A 21162-nucleotide genomic window follows, 5' to 3' on the forward strand; every position below is an offset into this window, starting at 1 on the left:
CTTGAGATTAAAACTTCCACTCCACTACATCTCAGAGGCAAATACTGTACTTTTTACATTTGTCTGACAGCTTTAGTTACTAGTTACTTTTCAGATTACAAGTTTTCATTCCCTTCCTGTCCAGTGAAAAACATGTATCTCCAGATTTGGTGAGTTTGAATGTGAATGTTTGTGACAAACTGAAGGATTAAGTGTTCCTTTATGGGTTGAGAAAATTGTCCTACTTCTTAAGCTACATAAACTATTAAAAACCCTCTCCTGGTGTCTACATGAATCAGCAGGTTATATGTTAATACTCTTTTGCAATAAAAATACACAACAAATGTTGCAATAGCTGGTTGGATTAAAGAACATTTGATCAAATATGCTTATTAGCAAAGACCTAAGAGACTGTAACAGGATAACAGGATAACAGAGGCATTACGAATCAAGTCTTGGCACTTGGAGTGAAATTAGGCCCTTGTAGACTACGATTACAGCAGTGAATAAATAAATATTTATGATCTTCCCAAACAGACTTTAAACCCGCTTAATACTTTTTGAGGCCTTTTAGTAGTATATGTGATTTTAAGACATTTTGAAAAGCCCGTAGCCACCCTGCCTCTTGGATTAACTGGAAAACGAACAGTCACAAGAAGATAATAACAGGGCTGTTTTTCTGATACTATGAAAACTTGACTTTTTGGAGATATGTGGTTCTCACAGGACAGTGATGCTACAAACGTGATGATTTTATAGAGTACGATGTATCGCTGTAGATGAAACTATCCAACAGTTTATAAAGTAGTTAAATTAGCTCAACTTAAAAACATTTACAGCCATAAAGTGCAACACACACTTAAATGCAGTAGTAATATTAATCCAAAAACACTAGATATAATCAGTGGTGGGAAGTAACAAGGCAGAAATACTTATGTTACAGTACTTCGGTGGAGTTTTCAGGTGTCTGTGCTTGAGTATTTATTTTTCTGACCACATTTTCCTTTCACTCTGTACATTTTCACACAAATATCTGTACTTTTTACTCCTTACATTCCCAAAACAGGCTCGTTACTTTACTTGTAATGCATTTAAGGGGAATTATTCATTATTATTATTAATTATTAATTATTTTGCTTCATGGTAAGACGCCTTCCCAACATCAAAACAGATTTCAGCTCAGATGGATATTAACACATATAAAAAAGATGATTTCTTAGTATATCCATCAGTGCATATTAGGGCTGGGCAATTTATCAATATTATATTGATGGTGTGATTTTAGACTAGATATCACCTTAGATTTCGGGTATAATTATATGTGATATAACCTGTAAAGTGTATTTTCCTGGTTTTAAAGGCTGCACTACAGTACAGTGATTAAATTTTCTGAACTTATCAAACTGTTACAGCCGTTCTATTATTTTCCTTTACCTACTTAGTCATTATATCCACATTACTGATGATCATTTATCAAAAATATTTAATCATTCATTTAATAATTTAATCTACAACACCGCATCATAAGAACACTACATGTTTATACAATTTGAGGATTTACAGTTTATTTTGGGGGGGGGGGGGTGATATGTATATCGAGATATATATTGTATATTGCAGCTTTGCCTAAAAATCTCAAGATAAGCCATATCGCTCAGTCCTTGAAAAAAAAAAAAAGAAGAAGAAGAAGAAGACTTGGCCATGGAAAAAAAAAAGGTGAGGTTCAGTTGACTTTGGACACAAACAGCTGATAGAAGTTCAGAGGGCTACTTTTTACTTTTATACTTTGAGTAAATGACAGAGCGCGTACTTTTTCACTTTTATTTGAGTTAAGAAGTTGAATCAGTACTTTTGCCAAAGTCTTTTTACACAAGTATCTGTGCTTTTACACGAGTAGAATGTGTATATTTTTGCCACCTCTGGATATGACTGTCAAACACTGACAGGGACCATTTTTCTGCATTAGGAGTACTTTTACTTTTGATATTTTAAGTACATTTTGATGATAATACTTACATACATAATACTTACAGGACTTACTTGTAGTGGAGTATTTTCACAGTGTGGTAGTACTTTAACTTAAAGCAAACAGAAGGAACTTTTGATATTTTGTTGATTTTGGAGGCCCCTGTGGACAAAAGCAGAGGCTTTTCCAGTGTAATAACCACAAACTATAACGTCAAAAATAAAATTATTAAACAGATAGTCTTGTTATCTTCTGTAGTTCATATGGAGGCATCAGCAGTTTAAATAGAGACTTTCATAACCAGTTAAAAACTCTTTGTAGTAGCTTTTAGTAAAGAATCAGAATACTTCTTCTACTACTGCTAAAATGTTTATTTAATCTGTTAAAAATTACCGGTTTTACTTGCACTGTAAGGCTTAAAGCCAGGCCACAAGTACTTACTGCTATTGTCTTGTACATGGGGGATAACAATGTCTTATTTGAAAGTGGGTGTAGCATTCTTCAAGTGATGATGTGTTGGAAAGGGAGGATATTGCACAAGAGTTAAAAGCTAAACTGTTCCATCATTGAGTGTGTTGAAATATCCATATTCAAAATGTCATGTCCCACCACACAAAACAGCAACAGCACAGTTTTTATTCTTTATTTAGATGATATAATGCAACATATCAGGACAAATATAGTAAATATGTCCGCTGTTGAAAAACTAACAGAGGTGTTTTTTCCTTTTCTCTGCTGTTTGAAGTGAGAGTTGGAAAACAATCCCCACCCTGAAATGTCATGGATCACATATAAATCCCACCATGCCTCTTTCTTTATCCTCTCTGTCTGGGGTTTGCTTTGCTCATGACAGATACGTTTCATATTGTGCACACAGTGAAATGCAGTCTCAGGGCTGGGTAAATTCCACTGCAAACCAATTGTCAACTTATCTATCATGGCTGGTGTCACTCCCATTTTTAACTTCTACATTTTCTGCTTTCCACTTCACGACGTTTGCTCAGGATTATATTCGTATCTCTCAAGCACTCGCTCCCAGCCCAGCCAGGTCTTGGCTGTCGAAGCGAGACCAGAGGTGGTGTGAGGAGGTTAGTTGCTGATTAATTTTCAATGCAACCTTGAACCCCTCTCCGGGCCAGTGGACCCAGCAGACTATTGACAGAGCCGTGTGCTAAAGATAAAGCTAACATTTCTGTGCTACGTGCAGTGTGACAGAGTCTCTTTTTTTCCCCTTTTTTTGTGCTGCTCTAAGCAGTATCGTTTCAGTAGAAATTGGTTGGATGTATTTCAGGATCTGAGGACTTGCATGTCAAATCAATGAGCAAACAGAGGAATGCCAATAGCATTAAGAGTTACCCAATAATAGTGTCAAGAGACTGGTCGGTCATAAATCAAATGATTCCAAAGAATTGCTTCAAGCTGCAGTGAATAACTGATTAATTATCAACTCTTAAATTAAATGCCAACTATTCTGATAAAATTCCAGCCACTTAAATGTGAATATTTTCTGGTTTCTTTTCTCGTCTACAAAAATAAACTGAATATCTTTGGGTTGTGGACAGAACAAGACGATTGAGGAAGTCATCTTGAGCTTAAGGAAACAGTGATTCGAACATTTTTCACCATTTTCTGATATTTTATAGACCAAACAATCAATTAGTAGAGAAAATATTTGACAGATTATAATAAAAATAATTGTTAGCTGCAGCCCTAATGTAAATAGAGAAAGACTAATTGAAATATCAGTCCTCATTTTAAATTCTCGATTGAGTAACAGTGGAGGTTTCTATCATCGCACAACTGTGTTGCTCAAACCACTGAATGCCATTTTCTCCTCTGTGAAAAACCATAAATGAAAATGAGATGTGATAATGGTGAACCAGGGCATTATTAAAATGTCACTGCCACTGGTGACAACTAAAGAAACATCAAATTCCTGCAGTATGTTGACATCTCTTTCAATTTTAGCATATTAGCCTGAATTTAAAGAGGCAAATTTGCCTTATTTTTACCTGCAATGTGTTGTAGCTGACATACATCGTCATACGCTGTCTGACTATCATGAGTGTGAATATTTAAAGCAAGCATGTCTGTCTGTCTGCGCCTACAGCTGCTTCAAAAGGACAGAAAAGAAGAAATTACGAGTGAAATTGTTTAAACAAAGTATAAATCTGTTTAATTCAATAAAATATCAAGTACAATTAAAGCATTTCCCCTTTTAATATTAAATAATTAGACTTATTTCATTCATTGCCAATACTATTACAAAGAGTTGCATCATTTCACTGCAGCACAACTCTTCCCTTGACAACCATTGCTCCAGATACACAAAAGGTAGAAATTCACTCGCATGTATGTAAAACCTGCACAGAAATACTGCATACACAACATTACATCTGAGAATAAAGCTACGGTGACATGTGAAGAGAATCGAGAATGATTGCGCAATCCATGCACCCACTCCTTCAGTCCCATTCAAACTGTCCTTGTAAACTGGTGGTCACTGTCTTCACCTGTGAAGCGTACCGTTTTCAACACTTGCTGCTCAGTTTGCTCTGAAAAAGTCCATCAATGATTAGACAAGCGGCCCAGAGATCCGTGCGGAGGTCTTTCAACACTGTCCGGTGGCGGAGAGCAGGTTGCGCAGGGTGGCCAGCTCTCTGGACAGCTGCTCCACGCGCTTTTGTAAACGATCGTTCTCCGCAGCCAGTTCCAGCACTTTATGTTGAGTCTCCAAGTTGCGCATTTTTGCCTTGTCCCTGCTCTTCCTCACGGCGAGGTTGTTCCTCTCCCGCCTCACCCTGTACTCTTCACTGTCCTTGTCCAGGCGTTTCTTCGCCTTCCCGCTGGACATTTTGCCCCCGTGCGACGGTGACCTGCTTTTACCTGACGGGGCAGGTGTGCCAGGCGGGCTGGAGCAGGTCGAGGACGCGGTGGAGATGTTCCCAAGACTGCCGCTGGTGGACTGGTAGTGAAGGTAGGACCTCATGTCAAAGCCAGACGACCCGTTCTCCATCTTTGCGTCTTCCTGACTGTCTTCTCTCTCAACAGCAGCAGCAGCAGCTCTGTAGCGGCTCAGTTCAGGACTGAGCACACTATCCACACGGGTCTCCTGCAGCTCGGTGTAACCCAGCGCGTAGGGGGGCTCCCTGGGGTCCCTCAAGTTGTCGCACTGACTCGTCTCCAGCTCGTTCAGCAGCGAGTAGTTCTTGTAGTTGTGAAGAGCTGCAACTCTCTTGATCTTGTTCTCCGCCAGGAAGTCAGAGAAAACGTCCCCCTGCTGATGCTGCTGCTGCTGCGGGCAGTGCAGGGCTGAGTCCAGGTAAACACTGAAGTCTATCGCTCTCTCCCGCTCCTCAATTCCCAACTCCGTCATCGAGTCACCCAGCCTCCAGTAAGAGCCGCCGCTGACGGGACTGATAATGCTGTCTCGACCGTGGATAGCAAAGCTGCCCTCGTCGTAGAATCCGGCCACTTCCATGGATCTTAACACCCGCCGGATTGCAGGAGCATGGAGGGCTGAGATGAGACGCCCACGGTGGTTTTGGTTCAGCTGCCTCAGTTGTGAAATGGCTCAAGTGTCTGAATGTTTTTGTAATGAGTTTAAACCCCCTCGACTCACTGCCTGTGACCACATGCAGTGAAACTACTTTGAAGAGGCTGTGTGTATGGACAGACGGAGAGGAATTGACAGGTCTTCCTGTCTCCGGGGGTTTTATTAAAGACCGAGGGGCGGGGTTTAGCTGGGCAGGTGTGTGTGACGTGACGAGGACGGAGCCAACAGGACAACCTGTGCTGCTTTCCCGCATTCAACTGTTCGTCTTCGGACACAAAAAACGAACTTAATCCATGTTTTTGTGTGGCTTTGGTGAAAGTTACTTATGGCTAAGACTTTGGCCTGCAGCAGCAGCATAAAGAGAGGAAATGCAACCTTAGTGGTTTTTATTCATTTGTCCTAAAAGGAACTAAAACAGAAATAAAAAGTTAAAGCACACACAAACTCTAGTTGCTTGGTCCAGAGTGCCGAGCAACATCTGCCATAAACAAAATGAGGTGAATACTTCTAACCAGCATTGCATGACAGCATGAACATTCACGCCCTCTACAGTCAGTGTCACGTCTCATCAGCTTGACTATAATGGAAAAATTCCACTGAGAGGCAACCATTTTATAAGTTCATGTGTCATCGTTTCATAAGAATACGCGTATAAAAGAGGCCCTGGAGACATGTTGCAGATAACCATCATTAGTGTAATAGTTTTTCCCCTTCTTAATCTAATTATAGTCCATAATGCAAAAACTGGCCAAGCAAAGTTCCATTAAAGTAATAACTTTTTGCAATGTAATAAGTTATTATATTATCAAGTGTTAATTACATTATTAGCTGGGTTAAAAAAAATGACAAACTTTAATAATTGGAGCCAATAATGTAATAATCTACTGTGTTTATTAGGGATGTAAGAAAATATTGATACAACTGAGTATCGTGATATTAAGTTTTGTGATACTGTATCGATTTTCAAAAAGACAGTATTGTGATATATTGATTAGGGTTGAACAAGTGATAGAAATTTAATCAAATTGCAATATGGCCAGCTGCAATTCTGAAAAAACAGAGGGCCTAATACTGATAAAGTAAACTAAATATGTGTCAAAATACCTTTTTTAAATCAACTGTTATAGTGCTGCAGTGATGTTCTGGCCTACATATCAAATTATACAGACTTAAGAAAACAACAAGAAAGAGGATATTTATGTCAAGTAAACATAACTGCAAGAAGATATTTTTTTCAGAATCATTCAACTCTAATTGTTTTACGTGCAAAGAGTCTTGGCAGTGGCTCATTTTGTTTGTTTCATTAGAAAAAGAGGCTATAAAGTGTCACACTTCCACGACACTTACCGTTACAGTTGATTCTTTCACATACCTGCTCAAAGACAAAAAACAAAAAGAAAACATCTAAGGGTCAGGTTTTTGAGCAGCCATTTTAAAGAAACAACAGTAAGGGTTAAGTGTTACTGATGTCTGACTCTTTATGATAAATAAAACTGAAACATATTATTACATTACTGGCTACAATTATTGATGACTTTGTTTAACCAAGCTAAAAATATAATAACTTACTATATTAGGCACAAAAAGTTATGTCATTGGTTCAGAAATATTATTACATTATTGGCCAGTTATTACATAATTGACTTTTACATTACATACATTACATTACATTGGGAAATTATTACATTATCGGCAGTTATTACAATAACTGGCTGCTGACAACACACATCCAGACAGACTCCATTTCCTAACAACCTTCACAGACTGGGTTAAAGCAGTCTGTGTTGATGTTGTGGTGAAACTGTACAAGATGATGCATCCACTCCAACACTGTATGAGGGTCAGGGTGAGTGTCATGAGACATCTAGTCAGGCTGGCTTATGTCTGAAATCGTGCAGTGTGTTCAAAGTCCAAGAGGTTTCCCATAAATGTCTCATGAGGTATAGTTTCAGTCTCAGAATATTAAAATATCCAATTGACTGGACACAGTGACTTGTTTCAAGTGCCAAACCAGGTCTTATTATCATATACACATGCTCACTCAGCGGGTCAAATGAGCATAAATGCACACAGTCCCTTCATAACTTGATTCTCACCACTAATTATACTGTGCAGCACAATTGTGATCAGGATTTAACGTGAGTGCTTACTGCCATCTTGTGGTGAACTGCAGGAATGTCTATAAATAAGCTACATTACAGAGTTCTCAATAGTAAATAATCATTTAGTGTCTGAAATCTAACAACTACTTTCATATTTTATCAGCATTTGGTCCTAATGTCCCAACCTGAATAGTATAATGTAAATATACAGTTCATTGCAAGTATAAGTCCTATAAAGGATAAGTACTCATCATGCAGAATGGTCCCTTTCACACTGTCAGAGTATACTGTATATTGTATTATTGTTTTATTATTACTGATGCCTTGATACTTGAAGGAGCCAGTATACTTCGTGGCTGGTCAAACAGCTTCTGAACCTTCCAACGTCAGATTAGGGGTGACCTTAAAACTACTTCTAATGATTTATATGTAAAAAATAAAACAAATGCAGTGGATTAAAAAGTACAATTATTACTTAACAAGTTGAGCAGAGTACCAGTATAAAGTGGCATAAAATAGAAATACTCAAGTAATGCATAAATACCACAGTAATAAAGTTAAATGTATTTAATGCAGATATGCACAGTGAACAGTGAAACAATATAGTATTTAGTTACTGTAGGGTCAGACTTGTTAGATGTTGAACAAACTGCTGGCTGCTATTATGTCTGTTGAGAGGTGGACATTAACTAAGTATGTTTTCTCAAGGTTTGTACTTCAGTAAAATATAGTCTACTTTACTTGAGTATTTCCAATTTACAGCTTAATAGGCATACTCCACTCCATCTCAGGGGAAATAATACAATCCCAAAAAAGATGTGATGCTGTGTAAGACATACAAAAGGACAACGCAATAACTTGCAAATTAAATGTGTTGTCTGACAGAAGCTTTCTTAAGTGTTCCCGAGCCTGTGTAGTAATATCCCTTATACAATCCTGTGTTTCATAAAGCGGTGAGCCTCGCCCCTTCCTTGCTTTTGAACAACTGAATCATTCACAGATGCCCCTTTCATATTCAATCATGATACTATCATGTGCTACCAATTAACCTGTTTAACTGTGTAATGTTCCAAACAAGTGTTTTTGAGTATTATAGAACTTTCACAGTCTTGCATTACCCTTGTCTCATTGTTTGAGTCATGTTGCTGACATCAAATTCATAAGAAGCATATACTGACAAAAATCAACGAAGCTGATGAGGTAAAACATTTAATATATTGTCTTTGTGCTGTTTTTAACTGAGTTTGTATCAAAAAGGATTAGGAAGTTATCACATTCTGTTTTACAACATCCCAAGAATTTTGAAATTGGAGTTGTACACCATTCCACTTTTATTCCACTACATTTATTTGACAGCTATAGTTACTGGTCACTTTGCAGATGAAAATATCAGCTTATGAAATAAAAGCCAGGTGACTGAATGAGAGACAGCTGACTGAGCAGACTGTACCTTCATACAATTTTGACAATCGTAGTACTTTAGTATTTTCATTGCATGTTTGCTTTACTATATACTTTTTAAATGTTTTCAAATTATTTTACTCAACTATATTTTGATTTCTATTATATTTAAAGGTATAATCTGCAACATTTTCCTAAAAAAACAACGCAGAGACTCATACTACGTAGTCTCTTTCAATCGTCACGTATGACCTACTTGAGGTATGCGGTCGTGCCTGTATTTCCTTTTTTTTTCTCATTGTTTTGCTGTGCTTGGGACATGTCGCCGACCCAAAACATTGGTTTGTGACGTCCTGATGCATTTACACACAGCTAGGACAAATCTTACTGACTCTACTTTTAACTTTATTTATCATGATATCATTCTCATCTTGACCAGTTACAACAGCGTTTCTCAAACTTCACACGGTGCACCATCTCAGAAAATAATATGCTCTCCAAGTACAACTATTATGACTGATGATAAAAACAGTAGCAGGCCTACCCTACTCAGCTACAGACAATTCACGGAGGAGGCAGGTTTATTTCTAATAAGAAGATTGTTTATGGTTGAATTGTCAGTCATATTGCACAAAGGGGTAGCACTTGAACTAGCTCTTAAACTCTTCCACACAGGCCTCATACGCCACAAGGGGCAGCCCCTCACACACACAAACACGTACATTTCACTTTCAGTCTCTGCTACCTCTGCTTACTATCTTGCCATGACAGTTTGTCTTTTTTGGCTTGTGACTAATCGTGCATGATGTATGTGTGCTACGTGCATGAAGGTGACTACATAGCAGGCTGATAAACAAGAATATTGCAGGAAAGACTAAACTGAGTTTAGTTTCCATTTCAGCGATCTCATAGTTTAAGTATATTCATTTGAAATGTTGTAGTATTTTAATTCGATATTTTTAAATTGAATTTAAATTCAAATGTAGGAGTCCCAACATTAAAATGCTGCTCACAGGGTAACATGTATACTGACAAATAACACAGTATTCAGTATCTAATATCATTTTCTGATCAGGGCCATTCTGCCTAACTAACTTTCACTTCTGGTATTTTTGTTTACATTTTGCTGATAATACTTATGTACTTTTATTTAAGTAAAATGATCAATTTAGGAACTTCAGCCTATTTTTAGTGGAGTTGCATTACATCAATGCATTATTTTTTCTCAACACAATCATCAACTTTGGCTGAACAACAGCAACTATGGCAACAAGTGACAGCAGAGGATAATCACAAGGTCAGAGAACTGACCTTTGTTACGGCAGCCATACTGATATGAAATAGTAGGCCACAGGTGTTACCAGTGGTAATAATTAAAGTCTCATTCCATTTAATGTAGCAAAGCATCTCTAGTGAGCCAACATACACAACAGCAAGAGTCTGACTCTGTTTGACTTGAATTAATTGGAACATAATTAGTATCACTGGTCACACCTGTGGTTACCCTACTGTTTAATGTCAAAATGGCTGCTCTGAAAAAGGTCTATTGCTAATTTTACTTGAAGCAATCCAACTCAACTTTTACTGAACAGCAACTGTTGCAACAAGTGCCAGTTAATATAAAGAATAATGGAAATGCTTAAATGTATCTATTATAATATTAACAGAAGGGCAGGAGAATCATAAGGTCAGAGAACTTACTCAGTATTGTCAGTTAAAAAGCAACATTAAGCTAAAGTTAGCTAACATTGGCTAACATTAGCCACCATTTCCAACAAGTCATATCAGACCAATGGAAGCTGTAGCAGGGAAACCCCTGACTCTAATTAATTGAACAGGGGAACATTTTAATGGTTATGAATTCAGCTTTTAAATTTGTAGGGTGTGTGTGTTTTTTATTCTCATAAAGTGACATAATTTCACTTTTACGTAAGATGTGCTGTTAAGCCGTTAATACCTCACCTGACTGTATGTTGTCAATCTGTCGGCCTTTTCCACAGCTGAAGCTGTAGTATCACACAGTCTGACGGGTGACAGATGTCGCTATAACACCTTCTCCGGGTTTAACGTGCTTAATCTCATGTACACACAGAGAGCTCCATCTACTGTACACCCAGCAGTAGGGCTGAGAGCAGAGCGGGCACCAGACAGGACGGGTGGGGTCAGGAAATGCGGTCTTTCCCCTCGCTGTCCCCCATTGGTCGCTCGGCTGTCTGTGGAACGCTTCCACGCTCGCCGATTGGCTGGTGCGCTCAACGACCTGCACTCGATTGGTGTAAAACGCTACGATGTCTGTGGGCTGAGAAGTTGATGATTCCGTTGGTTCCTGGCTGTGAGTAGAGAGATTGAAGGGGCTGGGCCCACAGCGGAGAAATGGCGAGAATGGTTAACGAGGACGGCTGTGGAGCGGAAACACAGAACCCAGAGCCGCAGGGACCGGGCCGGGGCGCGGCCAGATGGGGCCCACAACACGCCGGTGCCCGAGAACTGGCCAATTTATACTCACCAGGTGAGTCGATCCCCGCAGCGGCTCCGTCTTGCGGGCTCGTTCGCCTCCCGGTTCAAGTGTCCATGAGTGGCGTGACATAACGACAGGCGTTACATAGCGTAGTTACCAAGTAACAAACTGGAGAAAAAACTACCAAATTTACAAGCAAGAACACCGGTTAATCTTTAACTGCTCAAATAAATGACACCGAACAATGAGCGACAGTTGTGCGTTGGTCACAGTCAGACTTTTGTTGTTGCACAATAGGAATCATGTGAGATTGGTTGCATTTGTTTTTGAGTCGCTGTTGTCCTTTGACATTTCGAGCATCAGGCAGGGGTTAGAAGAACCCACTGCTTCTGCTTTAGGCTCAGATTGAAGCCTCGTTTGGCCATGGAGCTGCTGTGACCTTTCATAACAGTGTTGTTGCTCAGTCAGCCCCATAGACTGCAACTCACAGAGCAATGCATTGCCCGAAAACTAATGATCCACATAGTTTGGAGATCTTGGGCTGTGCCTCTGCCAGTCTCCCCCCACCACCACCATATTTCATGCTTTTTGAACTTGCACGTACAAAGTAAAAGGCCTTCACGCCCACTGTACAAATACTTGCTCCTCATATCAGTTGTAGAGCTTACTAGGATCTGAACCTGACAGCTTTGATCATACTTCTCGCCTTGCCAGAGGGTTTTTTTTTAGCCATTAGGATTGTAGCTTTCTTTGAGATGTAAGATGTGGACAGGTATTTCAGGCCCAGCTGCTCTCCAGTCATGTAACAAGCAAAGTGCATAGGAATGCTTCCTTGACTGTCACTGATGTGAAGAAGCATCTGATAATGAATTACGCTGGCTAGTTTAGTACTAACCTTTGGACATTTTAGTTTGGGTTATGTGACATCACATGAAGTTCAAGTGTTGTGGACTGGAGACATAGTATAACTGATAATCTTATCAGTTTAAAGGGATAGTTAGGATTATTTAAAGTGGGGTTTTATGAGATACTTATCTATGAGAGATGCAGCAGGAATCCAGGTGTAGGAAGCCACATGAGGTAATGCTGTGAACAGGGTCGGCAGCAAAATGTATTTTAGCCATTTAAAAAAGACCCATCTAAAAAAAATTAATATCAGTTTAGGGGAACATTACATTTAGAATATTTTCACCACTTTACTTTGTCATCAGACATCTTTTTCCAACAGGAAACTGCCGTCATACAAGCCAAATATTGCTCTCTCCCAACCAACAAAGCTCCATAGACAAAATCAGTCATTTTACCCCACACAACACAGGAGTTGCTCATCTGCCTCTGCCTCTGTCATTTAGCTTGTTTGTGTTATTGTGTGACTAAGGTGTTTTCAAAGGTTAGTTTAGATTCACCAAAGACACACAATAACGCAAACAGACAAAAGGTCGAGGCAGCGGTAGACTAGTAACTCCTGTGCGCTGCGAAGTAAAATGACTGTAGTGGAGTCGAGTTGCGTGAGAAAGTAATATTTGGTGAATAGAAAAGCAGTTTAGAGTTGGAAAAGGTTGTCTGATGGCAAGGCAGCGCTGTGAAAATATACCAAATATTGCATACACTTAAACTGATATAGATTTTCTTTTAGATGGACCATTTTTTTTAGGTGGCTAAATTGTTTTTTGCTGCTGATCCTTCTGTGCTGGTACTCCTCTCTGCCTCTTCAAACAGGGGGCGTGTCGATCGCCATCTACTGTAGAAAATACATTGACTATGGATAAGAACCTCATACAAGGCTGCTTCAAATAATCTGAACTGTCCTTTTAAAGTGTCCAAATCCACTCTTTTAATAACTGCTTATCTGTCTGCTTGTGTTTTTCTTTTTTTTAAGGCAAAAGATGTCAAGAGTGGATAAGTGTTGTCTTCTGCTTCTCTCTCATGGCCTTCAACTTCATTCACCTACTTGCCAATTTCCATCTGGGACATATGTGGTACATCCCATTGAGTATCGGTAAGTACTGAACGAAAAATTATATAATGTTCTGATGGTGTGTTGTCGTCCGTTCTGTTGTTTTGTTTTCAGAGTTGCAGTCCAAACAAGTGTTGGTTGTTCTCTCATCCTTTTTTCTGTGCTGTCCTCACACTCATTTTTCAGTGGCAGGAATACTCACAGCAGACTTTGCGTCTGGACTTGTTCACTGGGGGGCTGATACGTGGGGATCAGTGGATCTACCCATCTTTGGAAAGGTAGTGTATCTATTTTCTCCCAAACTGTTATCCCTTGTTTGTACTCAAAACAATCTGCTTTAGAAAGGAATATTTTATTGCATTTACAGTGTGTGTTATTTCTTGTTTTACACCCCGTTTGACTGTGTGATCTGTCCCGCAGGCCTTTATACGACCATTTAGAGAGCACCACATCGACCCCACAGCCATTACCCGTCACGATTTCATTGAGACCAATGGTGACAACTGCATGCTGACCATCGTCCCTCTAGCAAACATGGCCTTCAACTTCCTCACCCTCTCCCCCGGTAAGTTTTGTATCAGCAAACCGAGCCTGACATTTTCCTCCACATGAAAACGCCGTCTCATTTTCTAAGCTTCCCGTCTCATTTTGCTTCCGTTTCCTTTCTGCAGCGGAGATTTACCGTATCTACCCGTGGTACTGCTACTTGTTTGCACTGGCCATCTTTGTGACCCTCACCAACCAGATTCACAAGTGGTCGCACACGTATTTCGGCCTGCCTCGCTGGGTGGTGTTCCTACAGGACTGCCACATCATCCTGCCCCGCAAGCACCACCGCGTCCACCACGTCTCCCCTCATGAGACGTACTTCTGCATCACTACAGGTTTGTCTTTATTTCCTCGTGGGAATTGTTGATTCTGCACCAGTAAAGCCGGGTATTGAGTAAGTAATTTAAGTTTTACCAGGATCTAATAATGCTGGTGATTGGCTTTCTGACATTATTCGTTGTAGAGGCTTTTCAGTTGAGTGAATCAACAGTAGATTTGACTAAAATACTTTATACACCTGGAGTAAAACACCTGTTAACATGGCGTATACTACATTTCTTCAAACGTGTTCTTTTTTACATGTCCGTTTCCATTTGAAGACAGTCAAACTTAAACTCCTTATCTTTAGCATGTCAATCGGTGATGTAATTTACAACTCGCGGTCAGTCACTTCTCTAATCAGCGCAGGACAGCGGTGGTTTCTTTTAGCTTATATTATATTTCAAGTTTAGCGACAACACATAGCTCAGGTTAGCTGATAAAATAACATTAGCTTGAAAAACAAAAACATTTAAATGAGAAACATTTAATATATGTTTACTGTATTAAATCATAAAATGACCATGACATGTCATGAGACATTAGAGAAACATGCTGAAATACTGGCTTCTCTGACAACAAAGCCAGCATGTTCTCTTTTGAAATTTCCATTCCAGGGCAGAATAACTGTTTTAGTTTGCCTGTTTCATGTTTATTAGAGTTCAAAATAATGCTGAATGTTTGCCAAATGAGTTTGTCTCTGCTTATGAGTCATAAAAAAATCATTAATAATCTTTTAGAAGGAGTAGATGTTCGTAACAGTTAAATTTAGCAGTATGTGAATGGAGTCTGGCTGGCAGTGAGACACTGACACTGAACTCCCAACTCCAGAGTGTGTATTTTTAGAGCAGTGGGCTTTTGTTTTGGGTATAATGGGCTTAGCTTTAGATCGACAGACAATTGACAGTTATAAACAGCTGATCAACTCCCAGTGGAGGACTGGTCCCTGCTTGTCGGTGTCAGAGTATAATGTTGCGCTCGTCTCGTGTTCCTGTTCAGTGTCCAAGAAGCCTGCAGCCTGTAGTGTTTAAAAAGGGATTTAACCTATTTAATATACCATTTACTTTACTTTATTTGTCCTTTAAGTGTGTTTACCTTTGCATGAATTTTGAGATGACTTGTCTGCAAATGTCACCTGTCGTTTGTTGTGTTTTTACCTTTAATTTTTTGCTCTGCATAGTTTACAAAGCATCTGACATCAATTATGAAATTGTCCATACGTCTGTACTTCTCTTTCCGTGCACGCTAGATGACTTCCTGTGTAGATTACTACTATCCAACTGCGCGGTTATAACCTCCCTAACTTTTTCATCTTGTGTTTTAATTGTTGACAAAAGTTTTAACAGATTTCTTCATAGTTTTGTGATCTTAAATTAGTTTTATTGTTTTGTTTTAGTCATTGAAAAAATGTGGTTGACGAAAACTTAGAAAAAGTATTAGGCAACCAAATCAACACTGATCAGTACATAGTATTTTGAAGATGAACTTGTGTATTTTTTGAGATTAGAGTCAGGCAGATTTGTCACTGAGCTTTTTCTCTCCAGGTTGGCTGAACTACCCCCTGGAGAAGCTGGGTTTCTGGAGGAACCTGGAGGATCTTATCCAGGGAGTGACGGGAGAGAAGCCCAGGGCGGACGACCTGAAATGGGCTCAGAAAGTCAAGTAAAGCCGCAGGCTAACTGCACCCTACCTCAGAAGACGCTGGTTCCGTCCAGCTCAACCCCCTTTTTTGCCTCACTTAAACTGTAATCCATAGGAAGACAAACTAACAAACAGTTTCTGATGCCATAGCTTTAAGTCTTGCACATTTTGTCTGTTTTTCAAGAGGAGGGCTCTGTTGATGGATTTTTTTTTTTCATTACTCACTCACGGAGATCATCATTTCAAATTGCAATATATCCTTAACTCTTCGTATGTCGCACACAACTCATCACTGATTTTGAGGTGATTTACAAATGCTTCTTGCTAAGAGGGTTTGGTCAGATAGAGAATTTGCAGCCGCTTTCCATGGAGATTAAACGATTCCCCTCACGTCAGAAAGTTCAAACAATCCCAAGAAAGAATACTTGAAAGAGTGAACACTCACTTTTTTTCTTCTCCAGAGGCACAACTGTTTGTTTGGAGAGCCGATAAATCGAATTATATTTAGAACTGCTTTTTTTTCTCTGGATCAGTCTTTGCATCTCCACCTTTTCAAGGGTCTGCTTGATGTGTAAGTAATAAAACTGAATTAAGGCCATGGTAAGTAGTAGAGATGGGGTGATGTAAGTTTTTTGGATGCTTTACCAAGTCGATAGCTAAAGAACAAATTAGTGAATTACTGTTACATTTGTTGAATTCTTGCACATATGGGTTCAGCTGCACACTTTTGAAACTATTTTTTTCAAAGAATTCATGAATCTGATTTTTTTCACTACTAATTAATGCCCATTGTTGTTTCTAGTAACTTGCTACAAATCAAGACGCAGCCATATTGAATAGTTTAGTCATGGATTTGTCAGTTTGAGACAATGACTACAGTTACAGTGGAAGAATCAGGGCCAGCCAACATCTTCCCACCAGGATGCAGAATCGGACTCATTCAGTCAGGAATGAGTCCTAAAACCAAGGAAACCAAAAAATAACATTCTTTGCTCCACTTGGTGGCAGAATTTGGTCCCAGCTCTACTGAAACCTATAGGAGAAGCACACTAAAACCCTGTGTTGCCTGACCTTTGAAGAAATGCCTGTAAAAGATGAAAGAAATGATGTGGTATCTCCCGTAAACTTCAGTAGAACTGACACTAAAGCCTGCGCCATGCAATGTTCTTTAGTGATGTAATGTCCCTTCCTTCTTTTTTAGTTTCCTTGACTAAAGCCTGGAAATTAGTTTGCATATTTGCCCTCGTCGATGCGTCTTTTGGATGGATTTTTGGCTAGATGTCTGAAATAAGGTCTGTGGTTAACACAAGCTAAGATATTTTCACATTTTGACATAAAACACTTGAATTTTGAAGCTATTACATGTCTTTAAAAAAGGCGGTTGCTAACAGGTAGCTAAATTAGCAATGCTAATTTATGGGTTGGCCTACAAAATATGTCATCCCTGCAGCACTTCTCCATGGAGACGCAGGTCTGACAGTTCAGAGAATGGGTTTTAAAGTAAATTAACCAAAAAAAACCAAATAAAAAACTAAAATGTTCATATTATTGTCAGATCCTAAACTGCTTTTCTGATTGAAATGAGTTTTTTCTGGATGTTATCTGGCCATTTGAACGACCATTTGGATATTTTGTGATCATGAAAACGCAAAAGATGAGTAATTTGATCTGACAAAATCACATTGAAATGTGTGTAACTGTAGTCAGTGTCCCTTGTAAACGGATAGTTTTGTAAAGAAAGAGGAACGCGCAGTTTTGTCAAGCTGCCTTACACACCACAGATGCAGTAGTTGTGTCTTTTTTCCTGTTGTTTTGTTTGCAGCACTTCTCTTTGTTGTTGCAATGTCAGTTCTGTCTTTCTGGGATTTGTGTCTCAGTTAATCAGACACAGATACTCTTACTATGTGCCAACTGTATGTAACATTGTTTTCACTCCCCACACTTTGCTGTTCTTTTGTATTATGAGAAGGAACAGTCGGTTTCAGAGCGTAACATTCCCTGTGAGTTATGTTGCCACCGTGTACCGTCTTGGTATCCGTGACAAACAGACTTGGTGATGTTACAAGGGCTTTGGTGATGGGTGACGATCCAGGAATTTGTTCACTCCTATAGATGAGATTATGTAATTAACGAATCGGTCGAGAGTTTTTTAACGCTTTAGTCAGTCCTTTGTAAATGTATTGTACAGCTAATAACTATGCAGTTTAATAAGAGGCCCTTAACTATACGTCTTAACTCATCTGATTAGGTTAAAATGCCTTTCTTTTTCTAGTTGTTTACACACATTTGCTAAACTGGAGCTCAAAAATTTAGCTACTTAATAAACTGCATGACAAAAATTACTTTTACTAATTAAGATGTCACTTACACAGACGTAAGAATGCGTGCATGCATACAGCATGTCGGCTTGTGCAAGCAATACACTGGGTCACCAGCTTTCCTTTGAGTTTGCATAAAGCAGACACTGACTGGGGAGGATTGTGCTCGCTCCAGATGAAATTAATTGTGCTGCTTTCCAGGTTTGAATTACCAAAATGTTATCTTCATTCCAAGGAAATCCTGGGGTGGGTTGACCAGGTTAAAGGCTGAATTATTAAGTTTCTGGTGTTATAAGCAAAGTAGACAATTTAATGATAGTAATAGTTAATTTTTAAGCCAAAATTCTGTTTTATATTATATAATATTCCACTTTTTGAATCCTTCATACTTGATTATATAAAATGATTCACCATAGGTCAACAGCAGCAGTACACTGCAGATTGCGTAGTGCTTGTAGAGTATTGTGAATAGGAGTATTGTGTGCGCTAGGTAGTGTAATATATGCTGGTAAATGGATGCCTTTATGTGTCACTGCATCAAAGTTTAAAGGGATAGTTCTGATTGTTGTATGAGGTATTAATCCACCAGTGTGGTAAGCTAAGCAGTGTGCTGCTGTGGACAGGGTTGGCAGCAATATGTACTTTAGACACCTAAAAAATGCAACTTACCACAAAAAAAAAGCATTTTTTTCAGAGTGTACACTATATTTAGAATATTTTCACTGCTTTACCTTGCTGTCGACAGCCTCTTCTGAAGTTATATAAGCCAAATATCGCTTTGTCCAAACCAACAAGACTCCACTGGCAAAACCAGTCATTTTTTCTCACAGAACACAGGACTTGCTGGTTTACCGCTGCTTTGATAAAGTATTTTGTTCGCATTATGGTGTGACTTCGGTGAATCTGAACTAACCTTTTAAAACACAGAAGTCACACAATAACACTAACTAACTAACCAATCGAGGCAGCAGAAGATCAGCAGCTCCTGTGTTCTGTGAGGTTAAATGATTGTTTTTGCCAAAGGAGTCTGGTAGCTTTTAAAAGAGTGATATTTGGCTTATATAATGCCGATTTTCTATTCTAAACAGGCTGCCTGATGCAAAGTAAAACTGTAAAAATATTAATAACAGATAACATTTTTTAATGTGGCTAAAATGTGTTTCTGCTGACCCCGTCCACAGCAGTACTCCTTTCTGCTGTAGGTAACACACTGACAGTGGATAAGTGTCCCACACAACCCCACTTCAAATAATCTGAACTGTTCCTTAAAGGCCTGCGTTAGCGGTGCTACTCCTGTAGTTCTTTTTGATCAGTATTAGGCAAAATATTCATTTGAATCCGTTAACTGCAGCCAGCAGACACATTTAAACTTATTTTCCAAACAGGAACTTTTGGCGTTGGCTCTAGTGGATGTTTCGGCGCTTCAGTAAATTGCTTTTTGTGATAATATAAAAGTAATGACAGTTTTTAGGGTTGTTGTGCGTTTTTCTGATACTGCAAAATGGAACAAGGATAACGGTTAAAATACTAGAGATGACATGCCATATTTATTTTGGAGATTAACAAAACTGACACCCTTTAAAGATGAGCTCATGAGGAACCTATACCATAATAATCTTTGCGTGGAGACGGACCTGTTATAATTGCTATTTATGGCTGTCCTAGTTGAGTCTGGTTGCGAGCATTGATCTAACGTGCATCGACTTATTCTTAACTCTTATTCTCCAGATGATCTCAGGATTGTGGTTAGAGTGATCAAAGTAGTTTAATATGAATTTGTGGAAAAAAATAATCCCTCCATTAGTGAAGTTAGGAACATTATAAAGTAGATAAAAATTTGTTTAAATCGTTCATTTACATCAGATTCTGTTGGCCAAAGAAGCCGAATGATTTTTCTATTGTAGCCATATATGAGTACAGTTCATCGGCCTCTTGTTATTGAGGTAGAATTTGTGATTAAGCTGTGTTTGGTTTTTCTGCTTAGAGACAATGGGCTTTCATCAGTGGATTTGAAAGGTATTTTGTGACGATGTGTGGTAAGCTAAATATTTTCCCACTGGAAACATTTTTGTGAAAGCAAATGAACTTGTTGGTAAGTGGTGTGGGCAGTTGTTGTTGGTATGTTTGACATGCTGTGTTGAAATCACTTTTGTAATAATGATCCTTGGACTTTTTATTGAATTGCCTTATCCTCTCCCCGATTGATTTACTGTAAATCTTACCAGCGATATGGGAACACAATTTATTGACTTTGACTTTAAATTGCCCTTCGCTTGCCTCTCACTCCTTCTGAGGCAAGAAGACCCATATGGATGTTGTAGTTGGTTATGTATGCTGGTGGTGATGGAGTTTTAGATATCAGAATAATGCCTTGATGCCTTTTTGTTGTCTTCAATTTGGGAGACTTACAATGTAAATATTAAACTGTATTTATAAATAAACTAAATAAACAGTTGATAATTACACTACCTGTTTTCTCTGGTAAATGTCTTTCTTTCATCATGGGTTTTAAGATATTGTATAAAAGGAAAAGACAAGATCTGCACACCAAAAAAACCCCCAAAACTCCTGTATGAAAATTTATTAGCGTGACTTTTCGAGCTGTAAGCTCTTCCTCAGACTGCTTCTCATTTATACAGAGTCTTTTAGGGAATTTTTCAATCTTTAGGCAACATGCTGGGCATCATGACCTTACATGTGAATGTTTAAAGACTATCCAGGAGGACTGAAAGGAAGGAGACATCAGGACAGAGCATGTACTGATTATTTCTTCATTCTCACTGGCCAAGTATTATTAAACCTGTTTCAGCATTAGACATACTGAACTCTTGTGTACTTCCTCCTTTTGATGTATGGGCAAAAACATAAAATCCATGACAGAGTTGCAATCTTAATTACCCACAATGCATAGGATTAC

The 21162-nt window shown here is 38.8% G+C and overlaps 2 protein-coding genes and 1 long non-coding RNA gene across 3 annotated transcripts in view; 1 reads left to right on the plus strand and 2 right to left on the minus strand.

The window, feature by feature from the left end:
- Positions 1–11182, minus strand: part of LOC146324833 (uncharacterized) — a 30483-nt gene extending 19301 nt beyond the window's left edge. The window contains exon 1 of the long non-coding RNA XR_014770689.1: positions 10967–11182. This is a non-coding gene — a long non-coding RNA (uncharacterized LOC146324833). The remainder of the gene's footprint in view (positions 1–10966) is intronic.
- Positions 4096–5647, minus strand: cebpb (CCAAT enhancer binding protein beta). Its single transcript, XM_084720452.1, has one exon. It carries the CDS (start codon positions 5424–5426, stop codon positions 4557–4559), a length of 870 nt encoding a protein of 289 aa, XP_084576578.1. The 5' UTR covers positions 5427–5647; the 3' UTR covers positions 4096–4556.
- Positions 11183–11309: 127 nt separating the features above from the next.
- Positions 11310–20713, plus strand: peds1b (plasmanylethanolamine desaturase 1b). The gene is made up of 6 exons (XM_084720453.1): positions 11310–11513; positions 13342–13461; positions 13606–13697; positions 13840–13984; positions 14091–14303; positions 15831–20713. Exons 1-6 carry the CDS (start codon positions 11378–11380, stop codon positions 15950–15952), a joined length of 828 nt encoding a protein of 275 aa, XP_084576579.1. The 5' UTR covers positions 11310–11377; the 3' UTR covers positions 15953–20713.
- Positions 20714–21162: the final 449 nt, after the last annotated feature.

This window comes from Lutjanus erythropterus, chromosome 6, assembly GCF_056507025.1.
Source record: "Lutjanus erythropterus isolate fLutEry1 chromosome 6, fLutEry1.hap2, whole genome shotgun sequence".
Classification (NCBI taxonomy): Eukaryota; Metazoa; Chordata; class Actinopteri; order Lutjaniformes; family Lutjanidae; genus Lutjanus; species Lutjanus erythropterus.

Bases quoted from the DNA above. Each gene is read 5' to 3' on its own strand.
- cebpb (XM_084720452.1), bottom strand. From the start codon at position 5,426: ATGGAAGTGGCCGGATTCTACGACGAGGGCAGCTTTGCTATCCACGGT.
- peds1b (XM_084720453.1), top strand. From the start codon at position 11,378: ATGGCGAGAATGGTTAACGAGGACGGCTGTGGAGCGGAAACACAGAAC. The intron at 11,514-13,341 runs GTGAGTCGATCC...CTTTTTTTTAAG, and splicing joins GGCCAATTTATACTCACCAG to GCAAAAGATGTCAAGAGTGG. The intron at 13,698-13,839 runs GTAGTGTATCTA...TCTGTCCCGCAG, and splicing joins ATCTACCCATCTTTGGAAAG to GCCTTTATACGACCATTTAG.